We start from the raw sequence: 25332 nt of genomic DNA, 5'->3' as shown, positions 1-25332 counted from the left end.
GAATGTGGTGGATGACTGGATATGTAAAGCGCTTTGGGGTCCTTAGGGACTAGTAAAGCGCTATATAAATACAGGCCATTTACCATTTTACCATAATTGTTATTACTGAATAAGTGTCATGAGATTCAGAGGACATAAAAATATTGAGCTGGACACTACAGCGAGCTGATGGAGTGAACGGAAACACGAGAGACGTCTTTGAGTTTCAGAAAAATATTTATTTCAAATCTGTTTCTGGGACATTCATACAAAAAGTGAGTTTTTCCCTTTTTACCCTCAGAGGTAGCAGCTCTGCACCACTAAACTCTCAGAACACGCTCGTCTAAAGCCGCGGCACGCCCTGAACGCCACATACAGCAGAAATCATGGCTCGGTCGTGTGTTTGTCCGACGTCAGGTTTCAGGGAAAACTCTGCGACGCTCAGCCTCGGGCCAGAAACACAGCAGAGATCAGATCTGGTGTCGTTCCAAGAAAAACAACTTTTTTATTTCCTGACAGACAAAAAGTCTCAGACAGGTCACTGCTTTCAGGTGTTTCCTGGTTTCTGGACAATTTGTCCTTCACATGAGGGGAAACCCCACAAACGTGGCACCGACGAGTCGAACGAAGCGGAAACCTCTAAAGAACGACGCTGCAGCTCGGGCATGATGTCCTTCCTGTGCACACGGCAGCGCTTCTGTGTTAAACGTCTCGATGAACCCGAGCTGCAGGCGCCCAGTGACTCCAGCCGACCTGCAACATTTTCCTCTGATGTGTCTGTCGCTGCTGATGACGAGGTCAGAGCAGGAAGTGAGGAAAGCTTCAGCAGCTCAGGCTGCGAGTGTCCACAGACGACACGCATCGCTAAGACAGTCAGGAAACACGGACCTGTGGGACGAGCCGGTCCCTGCAGCGCGCGTCTCTATGTGCAGATTAAGAGGGTTGTAAATAAACGTGCTCCCGTAGCTGCTGTGTATCCAGTTTGGCAGACGTCTCCCTCCTTTCTTAGAACAGATCTGAGACACTTGGACCTTCACAAAAACCCGAGCACTGATGTTTCTGTCCACGCGTGGGGACATGGCGTCCTGACATCTCCACAGCTGGACTCACAGCAGAGATCAGCCCAGACGTCATCACCATCTGCTCGGCGTCTCGCAGTGATGGAGACATGTCTCCGTCTAATGTTTGGCTCAGAAAGAATAGAAAGACGTGCTTTTGTCAACCTGCAGTGATCTGTGATGTCATCATCCTAACACGTGAAAGGTGTCAGCCTCTGGCTCCGCCCTGAACTCGATGAGTGAACAGCGCTGCAGAGCAGACGTGCGGTTTGTGTTTCCCTAAAGTGACCTCTGACCTGAGCCTGCGCGCGTCGGCGAGGATTTCACACTAAAGTCTGAAGTAAAGCTGAATGTGTGCGCTGCGTAACTCCGTCAGGTGGTTTCAGTCTGCAGAGAACGGAGACCCGCGTCTCCTGGAGGCTACAGCGCCGGTTTGATGAGACGGTGTTCTTGGATTTGATTGGCCGTTTGTCTGCATGCAAATCTGATGGACTCGCGCTGCCGTTGGGTCTGTGCTTTCAGCTCTGCTCAGCGCCGCTCCGGTCGGCCAATTAAAAGCCGCAGCTGCTCACGCTTCAGTTTGTTCTGGCAGCTTTTAGAGGCGAGCCGCAGCTTTTTGTGATTTCGGTTTGATTTAAATGAACGCAGGTGTTTCTCAGAACAGGACGGGACTGCAGGGCTTTGACTTGGAAATACTCAGAAGTGGGATTCCCGCTGGACTCAGCGGACGTTTTGCATTTAATGTTTTACAGGAACTTAAAAATGAACTGGCGGCAGAGCCTCGCAGGGCGCCGCCGTCACCACTGCAGCTGTAAGTGTGGATGCTGGTGCAGCTGGCACACCAACTCCTCCTCTGTGGGCTCCTGGATCTGCTCCCTGCAGAGACACGGGACCCACGGCAGGCAGTGAGCGTGGACTCAGGTTTGTCAAGCACTGAAATGCAATAAATAACAAATTCCCACCTGAATATGAGCTGAACCGAGGTTTCATATCTGATCCTCTCCACATCCATCACAGAGCAGCTGTGACTGCGGTCCCACTTGTAGATGAAGTTCTGTTAGGACAGAAAGACACACGTCAGAGCCTCAAAGCAAAAAACTGGAAAACCGCGAACAAACGTTTACAAGCGGCCTGTGCAGATCACAGCGGGACACGTGGCCTCAGGCATTTAGAAAGAATCAATCTGATCGTCACCAGGAAGAGAAGCTCGTTTAAAACGAGCTCCTGCAGGCGAAACAGGAACATTTAAACTGCTGCGGCTGTGTAACCTGAGCTGTCTGAAGAAACGAGGATGTCCAACATTTCTGAGCTTTCTTACAGAAGTGTCACAGTCGGGAACGCCGCCGATTCCTTCTCATATACGTCAATGTTGTTATTATCAGGATGTCCTAAAGACTCTTTCTGATTAAGAAGAACGCCGAGTGGCCCTGACACTTTCAGCTGGCTCTCTCTCACTTCCTGCCGCCGACCTTCGTATCTGACACCTGGTTCAGGGGGCGCCTGCATCGAGCGAGTCTCTCACCTCTAAGATGAGCGCCACGAACAAGTTGACCCACATGACCGACGAGATGAGCCACCAACACACGAAGTAGATCTTGGACCACCTGGGAAACAAATCATCATCATCATCATCCTGGCAGTAACCACCATAATTACGCCGCTGGGCTTAAACCGGTTTCTTACTCTGTGGTGTATCTGCTGTAGGCGTCGATGAAGGCCTGCCAGTTGTTGACGATCATGACGTCGTAGAGTAAAATGATGGCAGCCTGAGGGAAGGAGGACAGATGCTTCAGCACGTTTTAATCCCAGAGCCTCTAACTGAGCCGTGAGCAGGCTCACTGAAAGAAAACCGTTTTTATTTAAACACAACAAGTTCAGAGAAAACTAGAAATGCAGTCCCAGAATCCTCAGAGACATCCTCGTCAGATAGCAAATCCTCTGACCGAGGACAGAGACGCTTCAGGTGAGAGGCCGTCTGCACTCATCCAGGTGTGACTCACGCCAAAGTCGTCGAAGTTGTTGGGCCAATACTCGAGCTGCTCGTAGGTGCCGCACGCCACGCTGAAGTTGGAGGTGATGTTCTCCATGGAGGTGTTGGTCAGCACACTGACACGCAGAACGACACGAAACTGAACTTTACGATTTATTCATCAACACGTCCCAGTTTACGTGTCAGCGTGCTCAGACAGAGAAGACTTCTTACCTGGAGTCAGGAGGTTTAATGGCGCCCTCGAAGAGCCAGATCCCAAACACAGCAAACACGTAGTACACCACCTGCACGCAAACAGCACGTCAGCAGCTTTTAGATTCACAGCACATCAGCTGACCCGCCCACGCTGACATCACTCACCACCAGGATCCCCGCGAACGCTCGCAGGTTCTTCACCAGGTCCAACAGTGTGCTGGCAACCAGAGCCATGAGCTGCAGAACAGAGCAACGTGCAGACTGAGTGGGAGGAGTCACTGCGTTTGCTGTTTCCTTTGTGCAGGAAGTTCATGTTTTAAAGCTGCCGCGTGTGGAACGCAGGACGATTATTTGAAATCGCTAAAAACTGTTGTTGATTCTCAGACTGCTGGCGTTCACAGCGGACATGGACGCTTCTTTCACTCTTTAGAACCGTCCTCTCTGTCCAACATGTGGCGTCCTCACACCAGTGTCCACATGTTAGACAGAGAGGACAGTTGGTTTCATTTCATTTATTTATAAAGCACGTTTAATAACAGGGAGCTGACAAAGTGCTGCACAGAGTAACAGTTAAACAATGACATTGACAACGACGACAGGTAAGAAAATTAAAAGAAAAGTTTCGAAAGCCAGAGTAAAAAAATATGTTTTAAGATGCGATTTAAACAGAGTGACAGTCGGGCCTTTCTAACGTGGAGAGGTACAACCACAACCGCAAATGCCCGATCTCCTCTATGAACCAGCCTAGACTTATGTGAGGTAAGGAGCAGGCGATCGCTTGATCGAAGGGCTCTAGAGGGCGTGTAAAGCTGCAGCAGGTCAGACGAATAGTCCGGCCAACCAGCACTTTATACGTCAAAGATTTTGACTTTAACTGTAAAACGCACTGGAAGCCAATGAAGGGAAGCAAGCACGGCAGTGATATGTTGGCGTTTCTTCACACGAGTCAAAATGACACCAACTGTGTGCCATCTGAAATCTAGCCTGAGATCCTTCCCAGATGTGGCAACGCCCACTCGCATCCTGGGCCATGTGACCTCACTAAGTCACATGATAGGGTGTGGTTAGGTTTCACCTGAAACCCTGGCTGATTGTGACCTGCACCCGTTTTCACACCTTGGCTCGTGTGATTAGGTAGAGCAAGGGTGGGCAACTCCAGGCCTCGAGTGCCGGTGACCTGCAGGTTTTAGATGCGTCCTTGATCCAACACAGCTGATTCAGATGGCTAAATGACCTCAACACCTCCTCAACATAACTTGAAGTTCTCCAGGTGTGTTGACCCAGGGTGAGATCTAAAACCTGCAGGTCACCGGCACTCGAGGCCTGGAGTTGCCCACCCCTGAGGTAGAGGATCCACAGGGGGTCCACGGCCCTCTTGGCGACGCCCACAGGGCTTAAATCTGTGACTCTCCACCAATCGCTGCTCTTTGAAGTGAAGAAACGTATTTAAGAAAGTTAAAGAGGTCCGGACGCTTCTGTTTCCGAGCTCCTTGGACTGCGATGAGCTGGAGGACTGAGGAGCTGCACAGACTGGTTTTGTTCCAAATCGGCCTCCAATTCAAAATGAGCTCTGATCATTTTCTTAGTTTCTCTGTTTTCTGTGTTGCACTGTTAATAAAACCTGAGTTTATGGGAGCGTCCCAACGTTTTGCAGCTGGGACTGGATTTCTCTCACTTTTTGAAAAGCTGATGAAGCTCGATGGTGAAACAGGTGATGTAAGGATGTAAGAAGCAGCGAGACTCTTGCTGACGCTGACTCACACATAAACATGACCTGACTGTCACACATAAAAGCATTTATATATTTTTCTCCGACCTTCCAAGTGAAACTGTGAAAACAGTGTTTGGATATGATTCGTCAAACTCTGACAGACGACGTGTTTGAATCTGGGATCGTACCTTGATGTCCGGGATGATGCGCAGGAAGCGGAAAACAATCAGCAGGTTGACCAGACGGATCATCTCCCACAGCGACAGCACGCCGTGAGCGGAGGGCTCCCTGCGGTCAGAGGTCAGCATTTCTAAAACACGCGTGTCTTGATATGTTTGATAAGAGTGTTACACATGAAGAGAGCCGCTGGAGATGATTTTCACTCATTCGCTGGACTCGAGTGGGACTTCCCCCACAGAAACACACAAAAGGCACAAAGCTGAATTAAACAGACATGAACTCACCACTGAGAATACGGAAGCCTGTAGGTGATAAAAATGGTGATCTGCAGGGCCTGAAAGGAAGCAGGGGACACAAATTACCCTCCCAGTGTGGTTCCTACAGCATCGTTACTAATGAAATTGACCAATCAAATGACTGCGATGTCATAGATTTGGAGAATAGACGGCAAACTGCCAAATACTGTGTTTAAAAAAAGCTGGAAAACTTTAATCAGATGAGTTTACCAACAACAGGACGGTGAGGAAGCCGTCGAAGATGTTGTTCCTGTAGGACAGGTAGCCCTGCCAGCCGAACGCAAAGATCTTCACACACATTTCAAACAGGTAGTAGAGGATGAAGCACAGGTTGATGATCTGAGGGGAGATCAGGGAGAGTCACATCCGCTCATTGCTGAAGTTTGAATAACTCATCCTTTGGAGAGGAAGTCCAAACTCTGACCCTGTGATGAAAGTCCTGCAGTGTATCTGTAACTATACTAACTTAGCGTCCCTTAAAAATGCAGTTTTAGATTAATGCTAATAACAAGTCGACTTAAGTGATGGCAGCAAATGTCTGTCAGTGAGTTCACTGCAGTCACGCATCCAAAACAATCTGCAGTGAGACGAGATTTCAGGTCCTTGTGACAGTCTGACCTCTGCAGCTGAGCAGATACTTGCTAATCAATTACCTTCAAAATAAAATCCTAGAATTTCTGGAGCTCCGCCTTCATGGGCGGTCTGTTAGTACAGTGACCTCACAGCTGCCATATTATTGGTCACATGATGTCATTAACAACGCTTACATTAAGTCATTCACACAGTGAGTGCGACTGTTTCACCTCCAAGACGAAGTTGTCTCTCTCTGCTGTGGACTTCTCAGAGTTCAACACCAGGACAGTCTGAAACACACACACACAGAGTTGATGTTACAACAGGCTGACCCGCTCAGTGTGTGTGTGTGTGTGTGTGTTACTTACACATATACACACTACATTGGCCAGAGCCACAGCGTTTCCAAACAAAATGAGATAGTAGTGACTGAAGATCAGCTGGAGTTTCTGCAGGGTGGGAGAGCTGTACTGAGGCAGAGGAGGGTGCTGAAACACACACACACACACACACACACACACACACACACACACACAGTCAGACACAGTCTCTGAGATGTAATGCTGAGCACGTCTGGGCCCCGCTTCTACCTCCTTGATGCAGTCTTTATCAAGTTCATCAAAAATCTTGGTGAATTGTTCTCGATCCATGAAGCCGACGTCTTCGTACTGCTGCGCCACCTGAAGAGGAAGAATACATGGAGACATGTTAAAGGCTTTCAGGAGGTCCAACTGAAGACAGGCTGAGAGGGTCTGCACGTGTGCAGAGGAGGGAGAGGGGATATATCGGCCCAACGATGACGAAGATGAAGCTGCTGGCAGGAGGAGGAGAGGAAGACCTCAGAGGAGGTTCGTGGATGTAGTGAAGGAGACATGCAGAGGGTCGGTGAGACAGAGGAGGAAGCTGGGACAGGAGGAGGTGGAGGTTCTTCTTCTCCTGCATAAAATAAGGAACGGACTTCCTGTGAGTGTGTGTCTGCCTGTGTGTGTGTGTCTGCCTGTGTGTGTGTGTCTGCCTGTGTGTGTGTGTCTGCCTGTGAGTGTGTGTCTGCCTGTGAGTGTGTGTCTGCCTGTGTGTGTGTGTCTGCCTGTGAGTGTGTGTCTGCCTGTGTGTGTGTGTCTGCCTGTGTGTGTGTGTCTGCCTGTGAGTGTGTCTGCCTGTGTGTGTCTGCCTGTGAGTGTGTCTGCCTGTGAGTGTGTGTCTGCCTGTGAGTGTGTGTCTGCCTGTGAGTGTGTCTGCCTGTGTGTGTGTGTCTGCCTGTGTGTGTGTGTCTGCCTGTGTGTGTGTGTCTGCCTGTGAGTGTGTGTCTGCCTGTGTGTGTGCTCTGACCGTAGTGATGGCTGCTCTGTAGTATCTCTTCATCTTGACCCTGGACATCACCTCCAGCACAGCGTCGACACGAGCGCGCTCCCTAAAACAGAGACATGTGTGTGTGTGAGATTACTCCTCGTATTGAAGCGTTTCCTCTGAAGCGATGACAAAAGCTGCGCCGGCTTGTGCGAGTCTTACCCAGCAGCCCGTCGGGCTCCCTGGCAGGTGAGGACCTGGAAAGCTGCCCGGATCCCGAGTCGTCTCCTGAGGAATGACGTCTGGACCGACATCTGGACAAAAGCAGCAGCGGAAAGATTTTGTGAAGATCTCTGCTGCAGCTTAACGGCACAAAGCTCAGAGCGTGTTAGACAAACGTGGACGCTCGGTATCAAAAAGCAAACGTGCAGACTTCCCTGGATGTCTGAGAGCTTCTGTGGGATTTTTCTGCCACTCTTTGTTTCTGCAGGGCGATGAGGTGACTTACAGGCCTGAACGCTGCAGCTTTAAAGTCCACTGAGACGCCTCTAATCCTCCAGCAGGTGGCAGTACTGACTCACCTGTAAAAAGCGGCGTTTCAAGAGCCTCGTGTCGGGCTGCGAGGGGGATGGTCCTCCTGCTGGTTTCTGTGTGACGCTGGAGTCAGGCGTGTGACTCGCAGCGAGCGAGTCAGGATTACTTTGAAAACTCTGTGCTTCTTCACTCGCTGCACATTCACGTTTCCCACACGTGATTCTGCAGGATGTAAACTGCAAACATCTGTAAGGTCACCTTACAGATGTGGGGAATGGCACTCTGCAGCGTGCAGCAGGGCCTGCTGGTTACAATGCATTGTTCTGCATTAGAGTCAGCTGCTGACATGCATGTGTTTCAGCAGGAGGACAGTTATGCGTCAGGAGTTTTTAAGTCTGGCTTGCTGATCAAGGTTTGAGCTTTGGTCTGCACAGGCGCACCTGCAACGACAGAGCCGCGTATTCACAATAAAACAAATCCTGGTTTTGATGTGGGTCGGCGCTGCCGCTGCAGCAGAGCCTTCAGCTGGGACAAATCCAGAAGAACAAGTTCTACAACACAGAATTACTAAACTGGTCCGAGAGCTTTTAGGAGACGTCATTGTTGAGGCCCCGTGTTCAGCCTGCCCACCACCCGCCCGGTGGGGTGACAACAGAACTGCAAACCTGTCAGGCTGAGGAGTAAGTCAAATCTCCAGGTGTTGGAGGAAGTTTCACAGTTTAGATCAAACGTCCTGACGTGGTTGTGGGCGTGCAGCGGTCCACATGCAGACCTGTGAAGGCCGTTAAAGCCACACTCGACATGACGAATGAATAAACGATGGATCTGCGCAGCCCTTGATGCGATTCTCGCTTCCTGTGCGGTCGTCACTGAAACTGAGTTTGAACCACCGACCCAAACCTACCGAGTCCCGTTCGCTGCACAAACCAAAGAAGGAAAGAACGAGTGAACACGAAAGGAGGCAGTGGAAGAAAACACGAGTGAAGTGTGAAACGAGCGGAGGTCTGGTGTCGGGGCACACGCCAATACAAATGAGACCTTTCTGTGAATAAAAAGCAAAATCCAAGAGCACGAATCAGCAGATTAAAAAGTGCTTGACAAACCGTAGTGAGACTGTGCTGTGCATTGTGGGAAACGTAGGCGTCAGCAGCCTGAGGTCGTGGGATCGTCCGCGTCTCACGCCAGCCGCCTCTCGTAACGAGAGCATTACCTCACAGGATGAAGTGGCCCTCAGCCCATTCCCCGTGACTACTTCCCACACTCCGGGCTTGTTTTTCCCCGTTTCCAACACAAAACCTACATCACAGCTCGTGGACACGCCCACTTTTCCAGCTGGGCGCAGCCGCCGCCGCCGCGTCTTGAGTCAAAATAAATCCCTGAAGCAAAGACTGGAAGAGCTCAGTCATGTGTGAGTGACTCACCAGCAAATATCCCCTGAACTGGTTGTAGATGATGGCTGTCAGTAGGTTCATCAGACAGTAGGTTCCTGCGGGACGACAAACGTTCCTGTGAGCCTGACTGTCAAACACCTCAACGCTGGGGCCATAACTAACGGCTGCTTACCAATGACACTGAAGGCCACGAAGAAGATGGCGTAGCATCTGTTTAGGGAGTAGGCGGGGATCATCACTGTGACACAACAAAAAAAGACGATGGCATTAACATTAAACTGTCTGTGGCCGTGGCGTGACCGTGGCGCGACCGATCGTGTACCATCGGGGTTGTTGGCTGTGGTGAGCAGCACCAGCAGAGACGTCAGGGAGCTCGGCAGGTTTCTGAAGTGTAGCTCCCACTCGCCGTTCTTCTTCGGGTCCTGAGCACAAACACAGACAAGGAGCGATGAGCCGACACCAAACCTGCAGTTCCTCTAACGTCCAGCAGAGGCAGCAGGGAGTCAGGCCCCATAGACTCCCATGTTAAAACTTCACAGCAGAAATACACACGTTTACAGCCTGATACACAAACTGTTTGTCTCTGTGGATGTGTCTGCACGGGGGGAGGACGTTTCTGTAACTCAACTCTTTAAACTGATTTTGCATTATTAGGGGCGTGGCCTCTCTGACTGGCAGGTGGATGGTGACACAGGCGGCTGAAGCTGCTAGCTTCACCTGAGCTGGACCTCTGCATCGTGTTTGTGCTGTTGGAGCCTTTTGGAGCATTTTAATGACATCATGTGACCAATAACATGGCTGCTGTGAGGTCACTGTACTAACAGACCATTAAAGAAGGCGGAGCTCCAGTTTTCGGATATGAAATCCTGAGCACATGTGGTTAGCATTATGGCTGCTGTGAGGTTAGTGTCATATTTTATTTAAACTACTTTGTGTGTCCACACACACACACACACACACACACACACACACACACACACACACACACACACACACACACACACACACACACACACACACACGTCTGTACAAAGCCAGTGTGTTCAGTTTAACAGGGCGTGTTCATGAACACCTGAACTCACCTCATTTTTAGCAAACAGCAGCATGCCGATCATAGTGAAGAGGCAGAGGTGGAGAGCCAGCAGCAGGATGACACTGCAGAGACATCACACACACACACACACACACACACACACACACACACACACACACACACACACACACACACACACACACACACGATGTTTAACCTTTAACCCACAGCTGCTCCTAAACTCTGATTAAAGCTCATCATCATCATCGTCCAGCTGACACCAAACGTCATACTGGGAGATGCTCTGACTCTTAAAGAGTGAATCAGCCTCGATTCAAACGTCGTCTCGGTCACTGACCTGTGGTCACAGTGTCGTCCTTTTAAATATTTCCTCATAATAAACTGAGTATTAATCATGTGAAGATTATTCATCCTATTTTCAGGATTATAACAGACGTAGTCTGAGACTGAGGATTCCCTGCGTGCCCACTGAGCAGCATCATCAGTGGGCAGCTCAGCTGTGTGGGCCAATCATACGGCACCAAATCTGTTCAAAGGAGGAAGATGGAGGCAAAAATCCTGAAGCAGTTTTATGGTTTTCAAGAATAAAGCTGTAACAGTTTAAAAAGCCAAACGCGAGCAATCATTTATCAGTTCTAGAGTCGCTGCTTTGCTCGATGAGCAGCCTGCGGCCACCGGCTGAGGAAGCAGCGACAGAAGTGAGAGTGCGCTGATGTCTGTGGCGGTGTTTTTATTCAACGAGTCAGAAGTGAAATTAGAAATAACAAACCAAGTGAGAGTTTCATTCTAGTTTCAGCACAGATCACAGAAAATACCGACCAGCGTGCCGCTCTGTGCCGGCTGACCTCACCACACAGGAGGAGCTGTGGCGGTCTGACTGAGAGCTCGCACAGGTGAAGCAGGTGAGGTTCACTCCTGACAGTCAGCTAACACCCAGCAACAAACCCTCTTTGAATCTTTCATTTATTCTGCGATGGTCAGAGGAGACTGAGATCTGCTCACACTCTCTCCATCTCACCGCTGGCGTTTGGATTTAACGCGACGACACAAACGATGTGGGTGAGCTGTGCTTCCTGAACAGCAGAGCACGTCCCAACAGGCTGACGGGTTTGGGATACCTGGCGATCTCCGGCAGCGTCCTCTTGATGCACTTCAGCGTCTTCTTCATGAGCGAGGAGTTCTGCAGGAGGAAGAACGGCCGCAGGAGCCGCCGCACCCTCAGTTTCTGAAGAAGGAAGGAACATCAACCCGGGATTTTATTTTGACAGGTTTACGTCCCCTGACCTTTGACCTTTCTGTATAGCAGAAAAATCAAACCTGGACTGATCCTCACCTCATCACACACCATGCTGACGGACAGCACCCAGTCCATGACAGAGATCAAAATGACCACAGTGTAGCCAATCAGCCATTTGCTCTTCCCGAACTCCTCCCAGCCAATCAAATAGCTCTGCGGGAAAAAAACACATCCAGAACCGGATCGATGGGAACGTTTACTCTGATTTAATGGGTTTTCCCGGGTTTTCCCCGCTCACCTTAACAGCGACGTCTACAGAGAGGATGATGAGGCAGATCATCTCGATGCTCTCGGTGAGGCCGCAGGGAGGCTGCCAGGCTGGAGAGCGATGCCGGGGGTCCGAGGAGATGGAGAAGGAGGACGGGCGCTCCGCGAAGGCCAGCAGCAGCACCGCCGCAATGGTCAGACCCAAACCCCTGAAGGCGGAGAGAGAGGAGGGCTCTTTAAACTCGTACCACAGAAACACCGCGAGCGCTCTCAGGGCGACCTTTAAACATCATCTGCAGATTTTCATCAGTGTAGCTTTAAAGCACAAACACGGATCCTCAGCTCTTCCTACCCTGCACCCTCAGGCATGATCAGCATGCTTTAAAATCCTCAGCCTGTCGCACTACAGGCAACAAGTTCTTCATTTGTGGCTGAGAGAAGCAGAAACATGACTTTTAATAAAAAGCTTGTTGGCTGCTAACCAATCAGCAGCAGCTGTTCTCAGGTTCCCACACGGCCTCATTCACTTGGAGATTTACTCATTTTTCCCTTTTTTGGATTAACTTTCTATTTTAACATTTGGTAAGGAGACCACAGGTGAACACTTCTGTTGTGTAGCAGCTTCGCCTGTAAACATGAACCCCCCTCCCCCCGCTGGGGTCACTGTGACTCTTTAAAGCGTCTCACAGAAAATTGATCTGAGGTCTCGACGCTCTCGCTCACAGCTCAGAATAGGACCCAGCTATTTTTAAAGCAGCGTCCACGGAAAGAGCCACGGCACTCAGAGCCAACGGGACATGTCTGTGACACTGTGGGACACCGTGGGACACTGTGTGACATGTCTGTGACACCGTGGGACATGTCTGTGACAGCGTGGGACACTGTGGAACACCGTGGGACATGTCTGTGACAGCGTGGGACATGTCTGTGACACTGTGGGACACGTGGGACATGTCTGTGACAGCGTGGGACACGTCTGTGACAGCGTGGGACATGTCTGTGACAGCGTGGGACACGTGGGACATGTCTGTGACAGCGTGGGACATGTCTGTGACACTGTGGGACACGTGGGACATGTCTGTGACAGCGTGGGACATGTCTGTGACACTGTGGGACACGTGGGACATGTCTGTGACAGCGTGGGACATGTCTGTGACAGCGTGGGACATGTCTGTGACACTGTGGGACACCGTGGGACCCTGTGGGACACTGTGGGACATGTCTGTGATAGTGTGGGACATGTCTGTGACACTGTGGGACACGTGGGACATGTCTGTGACAGCGTGGGACACGACTGTGACAGCGTGGGACATGTGGGACATGTCTGTGACAGCGTGGGACACGTCTGTGACACTATGGGACACGTCTGTGACACTGTGGGACACCGTGGGACCCTGTGGGACACTGTGGGACATGTCTGTGACAGTGTGGGACACCGTGGGACATGTCTGTGACAGCGTGGGACATGTCTGTGACACTGTGGGACACCGTGGGACACTGTAAATAAGGAGCAGGTTTTACTGTAGGCAGAACTGCAGCTGGTTATAAGGCACAAAAAGGAACTCTGTTATTTCTGTTAATAATTGTTAAAGTCATTTTAATGCAGACAGAGCAGAACATGTTTTTTCATTCAGCCTCTCTTTGTTTTGTCTCGGCGCCAAAGTTACTGAGTGCAGAAAAACAGGAAGTGAAGAGAAGCTGATGCAGCATCTAAGTCGACTGTTTCGTGTCAGAGATATTTTAGTTTTCACACATGTAGAGACTTTGTTCAAAAACACACCGATCACACATTCTGAGCACCGACAGGTGAAGAGATCAACCTCCCACCTGTTGGTGGGCGGGGTCTATCAGGCAGCAGGTGGACATCTTGTCCTCAAAGTTGATGTTAGAGGAAGAAAAACGTGCGATTGTTACGCTTTGAGCCAGTTTGACAGTTTGGGTCAGAGCATCTGCAAACCTGCAGCTCTGTGTTCCCGGCCTGCGGGGGGCGGGATCTGTCAGAGTGATCCAGGGAAAGAACGGGATGTGCTGGACACACAGTCCGATCCACCGAGGCCCCCCTCACAGCTTACAGGACTGACAGGACCTGCTGCAGATACCACAGCACGCCTGCAGGGGTCGAGCGGAGGCCACGCCTCACAGGTCAGAGGGACGGACGCAGTATTAGGCAGGTGGTCATAATGTTACGTCTGCTTGGTGTAAATTCTTGTTTTTGAATGAGCGACCCAGGCCTGGTGAACCTGCTGTGAAATATCATCTATATAAATAGATATCAGAGGATAATTGAGCACTACGACTGTTCTCCTTCTCTTAATTTGGGCTTCTTGTAGCCAACACGTAAGATCACGTGTACATGTTCAGTTTCGTGCAGTCACGGCGATGCAGCAGAAGCAGTGCAGGACACGTGTGTTCGGTGAACTCTGCACCGTCTCAAAGTGCCTTAAACCAGCGGTCCCCAACCCCCGGGCCTCGGACAGCGAGAGTTGAGGCTCAGGTGTGAAATTTATGTTTTTCAAGGTTTTTATCGTTAACTCGGTTTCCCGGGATCTTTGCAGTCGTGCGTCTTATTTTGAAAGAAATATTTATGCGTTACCATAGTGACCAGAGAGCATTAAGGGGCAGAGAGGAGGATGTTACTCTCAACGTTGTTGGTGCACTTCAGGAGGACGCTGCTGATAAAGTTACACAATTACACAGTGAGTTTGCGTTTATTATTATTATATATATTTATGTCTCGGTCGGGTCGTTTATTTTGTTGCATTTATCCGCCACATCTTAAAGGCCGTGAAAATATTATCTGACATTAAACTGGTCCGTGGCGCCTTTAATCTCTGCATCATTGTGATGCTCAGTTTGAACTTCAGCAGGTCGTCTTCACCGTGTCGAACACGCCTAAATGCACTGAGTTGGTGCCACGTGATTGGCTGATTAGATCACTGCGTTAACGAGTAGTTGAACAGGTGTTTCCAGTGAGTGTCTCAGCTTACCTGAATAAGAAAAGTTCAGTTTGCATTTGCTGTGTGGAAATAACTGAAATGGTAAATTTCTGGAGCTCCACGACTGCATGCAGCAGGGACAGAGGTCAGAGGTGAAGGGTCAGAATTTCCATATGTAAATATTTTGCGGTTGCTCTGAACTCCAGCAGAGTTTGAGCTACTTACCACTGGATTATCCCAGAGTAGTACCATCGATACAGGCGGAGGGAGCCTGCATCCACTCGGTGGTTGATGGAGCGGTACTGTAATCAGGAAGAATACTTCAGTACAAATAATAATCTACAGGTGTTTTATTTTGTCTACAAGTGTGGGGACAATGTTTTCCTGCAGGGTTGCTTTCCAGAAGCTCCCACAGTGCAGGAATCATGGAGGAGGATGAGAGTGGAGGATTTGACAAAGTTCTGTTCTCTCACCTTTATGGCGTCCTCGATGAACACAACAGCCTGTTGGATGTAGAGTTCCTCGTCACCTGTGGATGGTGAGAAAAGAGTGAAATACAACGACCTGAAGAGTAGAAAGGAGAAAGTTTGGGGCCCGGCCGGGCTGAGGGGGGGCAGCTGAACCACAACAGGAAGCACAGGAGCTCCGTATTTAATACCAGAGTGAAAACGTGCACCTTTAACCAACACACATGGTGCCAACGCAAACCAACAGGTGTCAGTAAGGCCTGTGTGTCCTTCTTTTATATACAGTCTATGTGTAATACAACACAGAGAAACTTTTACTTCCTGTGGACAAAAATCAACATCGTCAGAAACAAAGGGTCCAGCCCTGTGAGAGCTTCAGTCAGACGTGGTTCAGGTTTGCATGGAGCTTCTGGCCTGATCTGATGAATGTGTCACTCTGGACTCAAACCTGTGACACGTTTCACTCACGTGTGTGCTGAACGTGCAGGTTTGGACAGAAGCTCAGAAGCAATGTGGAGACGACAGTTTAGCAGCTGTCAGGTGATCAAGTTTAACCACTCTGACCTTTCCATCCAGCACTTACACAGACATGATGACTCACACACACACACACACACACACACACACTCACACACACACACACACACACACGCACACCGAGTGCTGCTGATCGATGCATCACAGCAGAATGTGTCACTGGGGGTGGTTGTGGTGGGTGTCACTGACAGGACAACACTTTAAACGGTTGCGCTCTCTCTCACACACACACACACACACACACACACACACACACACACACACACACACACACACACACACACACACACACACACACACACACACACACACACAGCAGCAGCAAGGTGTAAAAAAAAAAAAACTCCACTGAAGTCATTTCAGTTTCGAGTTTCTGTGAAATTTCGTTTTTGATTTGAAGTAATTTGAACATGAAAATATAAATTTGAGTCTAGAAAAAGAAAAGAAAAGAATATTTTGAACATTTGAGGTGAAATAAAAATAAAAGCAGGAAGTGTCTGCTGGTTTGGTGGTGGTTTCAGAAAAACCATCCTGAGGAGGATTTTATTGAGTTTAAAGAGGCTGAGACTGAGTCAGGCGTGTTTCCTCTGAAACGTCCTCCACGTCACACTGACGGAGAACTCCACCCTCTGGAAAAGGAAGACCGACTGCTTTGCTGTCAAATCTGCGTTTAAATGTAAAGTCTGATGCTTCCTCCATCAGTGAATCCACTGAGTCATTTAGCCTCTTCTTCTTTGGTGTTTTTGCATTTTCCTTGAACACGTCGCAGTTCAGAGTCACTCACTGACGACCTGTTTCCCTCCAGCACTCACACAGTCACCAAACACTGACTAACCAGCAAGGCAGAGCAACCAAAGGATTGCTTATTGTGAGAAAAGACAAAGTAGTTAATAACTGGTGAAAACTTATGCTGCCTAATTATTACAATAACTAAAGATCTGTGTAAATACGTCATTAGTTTCTCTGGTACATCTGATACATGTGACCTCGCACACAGACACGTCCAGCTGCACCTCAGAAACAGGCTGGTCGTTCAGACACGATCAGCAGTATTCACTTAACCACAGACGGGAACACAGGACAGACTTTGAGCCTTTCAACCAGGGGTGCCCGACTCATACAGCACAATCTGACCTCAAGAACCAATAAAACCCTGCAGTGCTGTGCAAAAGTCTTGAGCCACCTCTCACTTCTTGCTTATAAGGAGCCGGACGGTCCTGTAAGCAGCTCTGCAGATTTCTGAAAGTCGTTCTTTGGACACTGGCTGCTTCTTCACTCATCCTCATCCTCAGTCCTTGTACTTGACCATTTTCAAGGGGATGTTTTTATTCACTTGTTAAGTCACTAAACACTGAAAACTTTAAGAAAACTGCACCGTGGAGGACAGACGAAGAAGAAGTGTGGGGCCTAATAAAATCTATCTACAGTGTCCGAGAGGCATGTGCTTAAGAAACACAGGAGCTGAGAGCTGATCGTCTGCTGCTCACTGAAGCCTCGCCAGGACTGTCTCGGTGGACGGGCGGCTATCAGGAAACCATTCTTAATGAAGGGAAACGGGAGGAAAGGCTGAGGAATGAAAATGACACAAGGACTGGAGTGAAGCTCACAGGACCAGGTCTGATCCACATTCAGACCTCAGCGTTACTGACTCGGTGCTGGAAACATCCAAAGGAGAGCTGCGAGCGTCCTTCAGCCTGGAGATCCTCACAGAGACGAGCTGCAGGATGAAGCTGCTCTCACCAAATATGCCCTTTTTAGAAACATTCAAACTCTGTTTCTGTCTTATATGTTTGTCTGCACGTTTCAATCAATTGTGCACCTTTTAAAAAGAGCCGTGGCTCAGGACTTTTGCACAGCAGTGTACTTTAAAAAGTACTTTCACATGTTCCAGGTGTTGCTCATCATCTGGAACAACAGCATTTCAATCTTTGAGCTTTCCTTTCTCGTCAGTAACGCTGCGAATCAAAACGCCGGGAATAAGATTGGACTAAAATAATAAAGAAACGTCATCTGTGTGAGGAAGCTCTGACTCTGCAGCTGTGGGCGTGTTTAACCTGAGCCTAAAAAACTACCTGCCTGCGCTCACCTGAGTAAATCAGCTGATCCGGTGACTCCCGGTACTCACAACATGACAACTTTTCCCAGCTCACTGCCACACCTGAAAACGTAAAAGCCGCTCACCTGGCTCCCTGTCCACACTGCTCGAGTCCCCGTACACCGAGTCCGACATCCTCCTGCCGCCCGGGGCCCCTCCGCGCTCCGAGCCGGTCCTGGAGCCATATTCCCCGGAGGCTCCGTCCAGGCTGCCGGACAGCAGGCTGTCCGTCTCCATCCGGCTCAGATCAGAGTGTCGGAGTCCGTCCAAACTCCAGAACAACAACAAGAAGGCGCTCAAACAGAAAGCAGCGCAGCGTGCGGGAGGAAGTCCTCCTCCTCCTGCGCCAGTCAAGCTCCACCCACAGCACAGAGTCACGTGCTCAGAGCTGCCGGAGCAGGAAGCCAGCAACGAAAGTCAGGTTCGCTTTACCGCGTGGAGGTCATTAATCCACACAGATGAACTCACCTGGAGAAAAAGGGCGCGAGCGTCACAGTTACGTCACACGGAGACACGAAAACACTGTAAATAGTGATGGCGACAACAGGGAAAACTGGCGTTTCTGTTAAATGTGGGTCAAATCAAACGGATGAACTGGTTGGAGTCTGCACCTCTGAGATTATTAATCTGATCCAGCTACATCAGCCACACCAGGGGTGTCAAAAATAAGGCCCAGGGGCCAAAATCAGCTCGAGTCCAGCCCGGCCCACGGACAGCTTCAGGAAATATGAAGGAGGGCCAAAAAGTTTGGACCTTTAAATGTATTTTAAAAGGTTATTAAGCTTTTCTTGCTGCCACAGACTCACTATGAGCATTACTAGTGAAGTAATACATAAACAGTTCATTCCACACAAAAGGACATTTTCTGTTTTCTACCATCGCAGCTCTGACCACACGTTTGTTGGATTTCTTATTTCGTCCCAAAGAGTCGTGCTGTCAGATTTCTTCATCGTGTATCTGAGACGTGTTCGGACATCTCGGGGATTAAACGTGTGTTTAAACGTCGGTACCAGAGCGTGCTGTATGTGGCTCAACGTGTAAAATCAGTTTGACATCTTTGGCCTAACACAGAATCCTGATATCAGTAATCTTTACTTTGTATTCATCATATTTATTTTGCCCTACTGAGATGAAAAACAAGATTATTTTTAGATAACCTAAGTGCATGAAAGAAACCTGTCACATTATTTATTTTCCCCCAAAGGTGATTAACTGATTTCATCATCGGCTCCTTGTAGTGGGCCTCGGCTCTCTTTCACTGCTCTGGGTAGAAATCTTTAGATTTAATCTCCGTGCAAAGTTTACGCACAGATTTTTAATCACCATTACATCATCATCAGATAACGCCTCTGATGGTAGAAGAGTCACGTGACCCACACAAAGAAGCCAAGAACAGATTTAACAGGAAGTTGATAACTTCTTACGCTGGGCTCTTAGGCTTGGATGTTCCAGTGCAGACCGAGGAAGCCTGGCCTTGTTCAGCTTCATCTGCAGTACACCCCTCAGTAGTTTCAAGGCTTCTTTAACACAGTGTGATATTCATTTAGTAAATTATGGACACATTGAGATACATTTTTAGGACACGGCCATGTTGTGTCTGCAGTGTTGGGAAGGTTACTTTTAAAACGTCTTCCATTACAGAATACAGAATACATGCCCCAAAATGTATTCTGTAACGTATTCCGTTACGTTACTCAATGAGAGTAACGTATTCTTAATACTTTGGATTACTTAATATATTATCGTGCTTTTTACAACAACGTGAATGTACTATTGCTGTGTGATTTATTACTATTACTGAAGGTCCGCGACTCCGAACTGTAGTAAAGGGACCTCTGACTAATACGGCGGGGTCCCTGTCGGCTCGTAGCTGAAAAATAGCTTTACTTTGTTGTGTGGGTCAACTTTGCTAGCGAGAGACAGAGAGAGGCGTTGAAAGGCTCCAACGGAACTTATTGTTTCGGAGGAAAACAGGAACACGGTGTACAGTCGAGTCTTAATAGCTTACTTACAACTGGGCTCGTCAGGCTCTCTTCTTGGCTGCAGTGGTTATTATTATATTTACATGCTTCCAGCTCCCGTTTTTCCTCGATGACAACTCGTACCTTTCCACTCCCCTTTTTCTCCCTCCTCGCTCACAGACACATAACGTGTATGGCAGTCCATTCTCCCTGCAGCACGGACTACACTGCCCATGATGCTACATTCTTTAGAGCTATGCTTGTAGCATTCTGCCTGTTAGCTTAGCACAACAACAACAACAACGAAAAGGCGCTCTCTCACCCAGGAAACACACAGTCGCAGAGAGAGAGAGAGAGCGTCGCCCTGTAACCATGGCAACCGTAGCGCTGCCGCCTGGAACAACAGAACGTAGCTGTCAAACAAAACCCAAACAGTGCTGACCCGCGACAATATGAAACAGGAAAGTACCGCAGTGTAATCCATTTATTTCAACAAAGTAACTGTATTCTGAATACCACCTTTTTAAACGGTAACTGTAACGGAATACAGTTACTCATATTTTGTATTTTAAATACGTAACGGCGGTACATGTATTCTGTTACTCCCCAACACTGTGCGTCTCTGATCTGTGGTCATTCAGTTCAGCCACGCCCGTTTTAAGACGTTAAAAGAGGACTTTGCCTTGCTTCCATCTTTTATGTACAGTCCATGATGGAGACTTCTTTGCTGCACCATAGCAGAGTTCAAAAGACAGATTAACAGATTAACAGCATGTCATGAAAGCGCCACAGTCTAATGAGTGTGAGAGTTTAAGCACCACAACAGAAAGGTCACGTCATGATGAAACGACCTCCGGATGTCGGGTTCCTCCTCAGAAACTGAACGCTGAGCTCTTGAGGCAGAGCTCAGAAGAGGACGTGCCGGGTTTCAGAAGCCTGAGTCAGGAAAATGACAACACCTGAGTTTATGATGGGTAACAAATATCATGTAAGCTCGAGCTCTGAGCTGTGGGAATGGATGCGAGCCGCCTCTCTGCAGTCCTCCAAGCATCAGTGTGGTTTTAGTAAAAAAGGGATTTTTTTGTTTTTCAAATAGACGTCATCAGTACATTTGAAGCAGTTATTGGGAATTATTCCATCAGGGTGAAACGAAGGAACCTGCAGTGCTAATAATGTCGCCTTCGTTAAAACCACGTTAACGGCGGTGAAACGGTCACTCATGTATTAAAGAAGCTCTCTGCATGCAGACAAACCTGTGAGAGCAAAAGGAACCGAGTCTGAGCTGCTCGCCACGTGAAGCCTTCATGCACGCTTGATCACCCAGGTACGGAAAGTTCCTGGGATCTTAATGTTGGTGGTGTTGAACGCCCCCTGCCTCGCTCACAGTCACGTATGATGTAAACCCTGGATCGCCCTGGCTACGGTCAGTTTGACAGAACGAACATGGCAGCCAGATATTTCTCACACACGTGAGGATTAACACAGGACCATCCCCACCTGACCTCTTCATAAACACTTTGACCTTATTGTCACGTGACTTTAGCTAAACGGTGAAAGACTGACTCGAGTTAAAGCCGCTTCTGTTTTTTAGTAAGTGTAATCTTGAAATGACTAATATTGTGTAGCTTTAAATACCAAAACAAACCACGACGGTTTACTCTGACCTATGAAATACCTCGTCCCCTCAGACATGCCACGCTGTCCTCTAATGTCCCACAACCACCTGTATCTGATCCACGTCACGCCACAGATATGAACAGCTATGCTGAAGAATAAGCTGAGACGAGAAGCTCGCCGTGGTTTGTGCGCTTCTTCAGCAACCTGCTGGCACGACGTCTGCGACACCCAGGCTGGTTCGGTCTGCAGAGATCATTTCCTCCTTCATAACAACTGCATGTTTCTATAACTGACCTGTTTAAATTGTATTAAGGCTTAAAGTTAGCATGAATAGGCGCGTGGCCTCTTTGACGACAGGTCTAACCCTAACCTGTACGCAGTGTTCTGACTGCGGCACATACAGGACAAAAAAAAACACAATCAAGAGATCTTTTATTTCACACGTGGACACTTGAGATGATCCTGTATCTTTAAATTTTACACAGAACAAGATCAAAACAAACCGGACGGAGGACAGAATCAGAAATAATCAGGGGCGATGCAAAGCTGCACAATAACACACAAAGAGAGAAAAACAAGCAGAAGAATTGTGTGTCTGGATCATAGACTGTAGATAAACGATGGACCCAGGATGCCCCCTGCTCCTTTCTGACTCTAAGGGGACCATCATCTCCAGAATGTTTGATTCAATCACACCTGAGACCATTAAAGAGGAAGCGCCCCCTGCTGGGGGCCAGAAAGAATGCAGGATTAAGGCGTTTGATTTCACAGTCTGTGTAAATGGTTGTTTGAAGGGACCACAGTTGTTATTAATGTCACTGAGGTCAGGAAAGCACAAAAGCATCGTCCGTGGTCTTCGGCTTTGATCAAGCGGGACGTCTTCGTGGTCATCGGAGTCACGAAGGGCCGATGACCTCTGCTTCTTAGCGCTTCGCCGTGTTTGCAGCCATCTGGGTCACCTGGAAGAACAGAAACACCTGCTCACAGCTCGTCTTCATCGACGCGCCGCTCCTCTGATCATCTTTTCTCGTTCTGACTGGGAGAGAAACGCGATGATGCTCACCTGGTCGTCGATGCACCTGAACTGCCAGCTCCAGCTTGCGTTGTAGAGGAAAGGCCTGAGGTCGAAGCGGTTGTCGTCAGGACTGTAGCTCTCGGCGTGGTAGGACGGCGTGACCGTGGTCATCTTGTGGCGGTTCACAGAGTACATCCTGAAGAAGCGCTTGACCTTCTGGGACACCTAAAGGAAAACCACGAGCTTGCTTCAGGTTAGGCTGCTGGGGACACGACCTTCATACCTGTGACCACTCAGACTGACCTCTGAGGGCGAGAGGGCGTCCTTCCACGTGTGAATGAGTTTACAGAACATACTGAAGGGGCCGCACTTGGAGATCTTCCTCAGTCGTCCGATCACAGACAACTCAGAGTAGGTCATCCCCATGTCGGCCTGCGGGGGGAGCACACACAGCGCTAACAGTCTAATAGCAGTCATGACGTGATGCTAGCAGAGCGCTTCACGCTGACATCTTTGGACTTTATAAAGACGCCTGCAGTCAGCAGCGAGCTGCAGTTAGCTTCCTGTCGCCTGTGTACAAAGAGGCTTCAGCCCGCCGGGGGGGCCTGATGGTTGCAGGGGCCCCTCCTCTACATCATACTGCACGCTCATAATCACAGTGTTACAGTAGAGCGGACTCTTAAGTGGTTAAATCGTGGACTGAACTTTAGCTGCACTCAGTCATTTTACTCTCACTATGAGCAGAGGGGCATGCTGGGAGATATACAATATAATATATATTAGGGCTGCTACAAACGATTATTCTGATAGTCGATTAATCAGATCATCATCCACTGGATGTACAGCGTACAGCTTATTGCACCAGCAGCATCTGCTCTCATATAACTATCATTAGCTTACAGCTTTAAGTGTTTACGGTGCTAACTAAAAATAAACACAAGATGATAGTTTGTTAAATTTTAATGAAATTTGCAGATTGTTTCGGTGAAGTTTAATAAACTCCTTGCTATCTAAAATATAACAGGACACCGGAGTAAATTCTTGAGCATCTCACACTTCTGATAATCAGCTGTCTGCTTGACGTTTATTCAGCTGTGTAAAAACTATAACTTTAATCTCAGCCAAACCGATTTACTCAGGAACAAATAAAATACTAAAAAAAGCCAAACAATAACATTTTAAGTTATCTAAGTGACTCATATATCATGTTTAACCTGAGAGAGAAAGACGGCGGTGGGTTTGAAGCCGGGAGTCCGGTGTTCTCACGGCTCTAGCTAGCCTTGCTCCCGGCTAGCTATCGAGCTAGTGGGTAACAGACGTCTCCGAAAACGTCGGAGCGCTTTTGAAAATATGCGGTGTCCTGATAAACTGAGCAGATATTTGAGGTTTACACAGCTACATTCTCACCTGAAAATATGTTAAACGTTTATTTTGTGACCCAGAAAGAATAATAAGAGTAATATTAAAGCTAACTAGCTGCCGCCATTGTTGGAAACTGAGCTGGGCCGTGCTATGAATTCTGGGACACAGCTGCTTCTTCTTCTTCGGGGTTTAACGGCAGCTGGCATCCTTGTACATGCAGTGCTGCCATCTTCTGTTTCAGTCCGTTATTACACTCTTAAATCCTGCTACTTATTCCTGCGTCTTTTGGGATCTTACAAAGCTTCAAACGACGCGTCGACTATTAAATCAGTCGTCGACGATTTTGCTAGTTGACTAATCGCGGCAGCCCTAATATATACAGCAGGATGAAGACGCTGCAGGGCTTTGGAATTGTGCTGAGCAGCAGAGTTGGTGGGTTGAGGTTTGTGTGCAGGAGCTTCGCGGCAACAATCATGTCTGTCATACAAACTCATTTCATTCTGAAGTCTCAGAGTGATGAAGGCCCGTTCCCGTCTGCGTCTCACCTCATCGGTCTGAGAAACTCGCCCGTCTGTCAGCGGCTCGAGCTCGGCGGTGGGCGGAGCTGCGAGGATGCTGCAGAGGAAACCAAAACCACCGACAAACTGAAAAACCACACGAGATGCTGCGTCTCTGAGAAATAACTCCAGTGTGAAAGCACACCGCAGCTGCAGCCGGGGGGCTGCAGAGGCGCAGACCCCCGTGGCCTTACCTTCTCAGAGCAGTGAGCTGCAGCTGCTCGGCGCAGTGCAGCAGGAAGCGCTTCAGGTCCGTCTTGCTGATGCCTCCGATCGGGTTGATGTCGGCGCTCGAGCAGTCGTATTTGGTGAAATAACCTGTGAGGCTGAGCAGGACGACGCCCTGTTATTCTATATGCTGCGTGAGCCGCACTAACAGTGAAAACGGCGAACACGGCGGCGGGTACCTCTCGTCCACGTTAGCAGAGCCGAGCACCAGCAAGCCCCCGGGTCTGCCCCGAGCCCACAGGCTGAGCTGGGCAAACAGGTAAGCCAGGACCATCCTGACCCGAGCCTGGGAACACACACAGGAAGTGAACACTGTGACAAAGTTCAGCCGGGTCGCGATGGCGTTACGTGAACGCCGCGGTTAAACTGTCAGAGGCGCTGCATGCCACAAACATCTGCAGCTTCTGACCTGCACGTTCTGCAGAGCCAGGTTTTCTCTCGCACTTCCCCCACTCGCACGAAACTGAGGCCACCGTCCGGTAACCGCCGAGAAGATACCCAGAATGCCTTTCACCGCCACGTCTATGTTGATGTTCATGTGCGTGCTGCAGGAGACAGAACGAGTCAGAACTGTTCCTGTGAGCCTCTCAGTGTCGTGGTCTTCACCATGGATCTACCCGCTTCCTACCTGCCGATCTGATTGGCCAGGTCTCTGGCCCTGTTGCGCGTGTCCTCGGAGGAGTTTTCGCTCGCCATGTAGCAGGTGGTGAAGACGCGAGCGCACAGCTGCTTCGGGTCCTGCGGATGATACGACTCGTCGCCGACCACCCTGCGGACGTCTTCCAGCACCCGACTGTCTGTGAGG

The 25332-nt window shown here is 49.1% G+C and overlaps 2 protein-coding genes across 3 annotated transcripts in view; both read right to left on the bottom strand.

Moving 5' to 3' along the window:
• Positions 1 to 197: 197 nt before the first annotated feature.
• Positions 198 to 18241, bottom strand: tpcn2 (two pore segment channel 2). Its single transcript, XM_026177225.1, has 25 exons — positions 17874 to 18241; positions 15162 to 15217; positions 14914 to 14990; positions 11784 to 11961; positions 11582 to 11698; positions 11367 to 11473; positions 10277 to 10349; positions 9517 to 9616; positions 9367 to 9432; positions 9225 to 9289; positions 7492 to 7583; positions 7312 to 7393; positions 6573 to 6662; positions 6351 to 6470; positions 6213 to 6272; positions 5620 to 5748; positions 5398 to 5447; positions 5122 to 5221; positions 3388 to 3459; positions 3241 to 3311; positions 3038 to 3143; positions 2721 to 2803; positions 2560 to 2641; positions 2000 to 2091; positions 198 to 1913 (listed from the first exon to the last, which is right to left on the bottom strand). Exons 1-25 carry the CDS (start codon positions 18022 to 18024, stop codon positions 1835 to 1837), a joined length of 2298 nt encoding a protein of 765 aa, XP_026033010.1. The 5' UTR covers positions 18025 to 18241; the 3' UTR covers positions 198 to 1834.
• Positions 18242 to 21780: 3539 nt separating this feature from the next.
• The window catches only part of nadsyn1 (NAD synthetase 1), a 10478-nt gene continuing 6926 nt past the window's right edge, over positions 21781 to 25332 (bottom strand). For both annotated transcript variants that reach the window (XM_026177135.1, XM_026177145.1), the window contains 8 exons: positions 25156 to 25324; positions 24937 to 25072; positions 24707 to 24813; positions 24494 to 24625; positions 24288 to 24357; positions 22684 to 22812; positions 22429 to 22605; positions 21781 to 22324 (listed from right to left, as the gene is read on the bottom strand). In XM_026177135.1, coding sequence (XP_026032920.1) covers positions 22289 to 22324; positions 22429 to 22605; positions 22684 to 22812; positions 24288 to 24357; positions 24494 to 24625; positions 24707 to 24813; positions 24937 to 25072; positions 25156 to 25324 — 956 coding nt within the window. In that variant the 3' untranslated portion in view covers positions 21781 to 22288. The remainder of the gene's footprint in view (positions 22325 to 22428; positions 22606 to 22683; positions 22813 to 24287; positions 24358 to 24493; positions 24626 to 24706; positions 24814 to 24936; positions 25073 to 25155; positions 25325 to 25332) is intronic.

The sequence above is a fragment of the Astatotilapia calliptera genome, chromosome 1 (assembly GCF_900246225.1).
Source record: "Astatotilapia calliptera chromosome 1, fAstCal1.2, whole genome shotgun sequence".
Classification (NCBI taxonomy): Eukaryota; Metazoa; Chordata; class Actinopteri; order Cichliformes; family Cichlidae; genus Astatotilapia; species Astatotilapia calliptera.
This window is presented reverse-complemented; position numbering and strand designations above follow the sequence as displayed.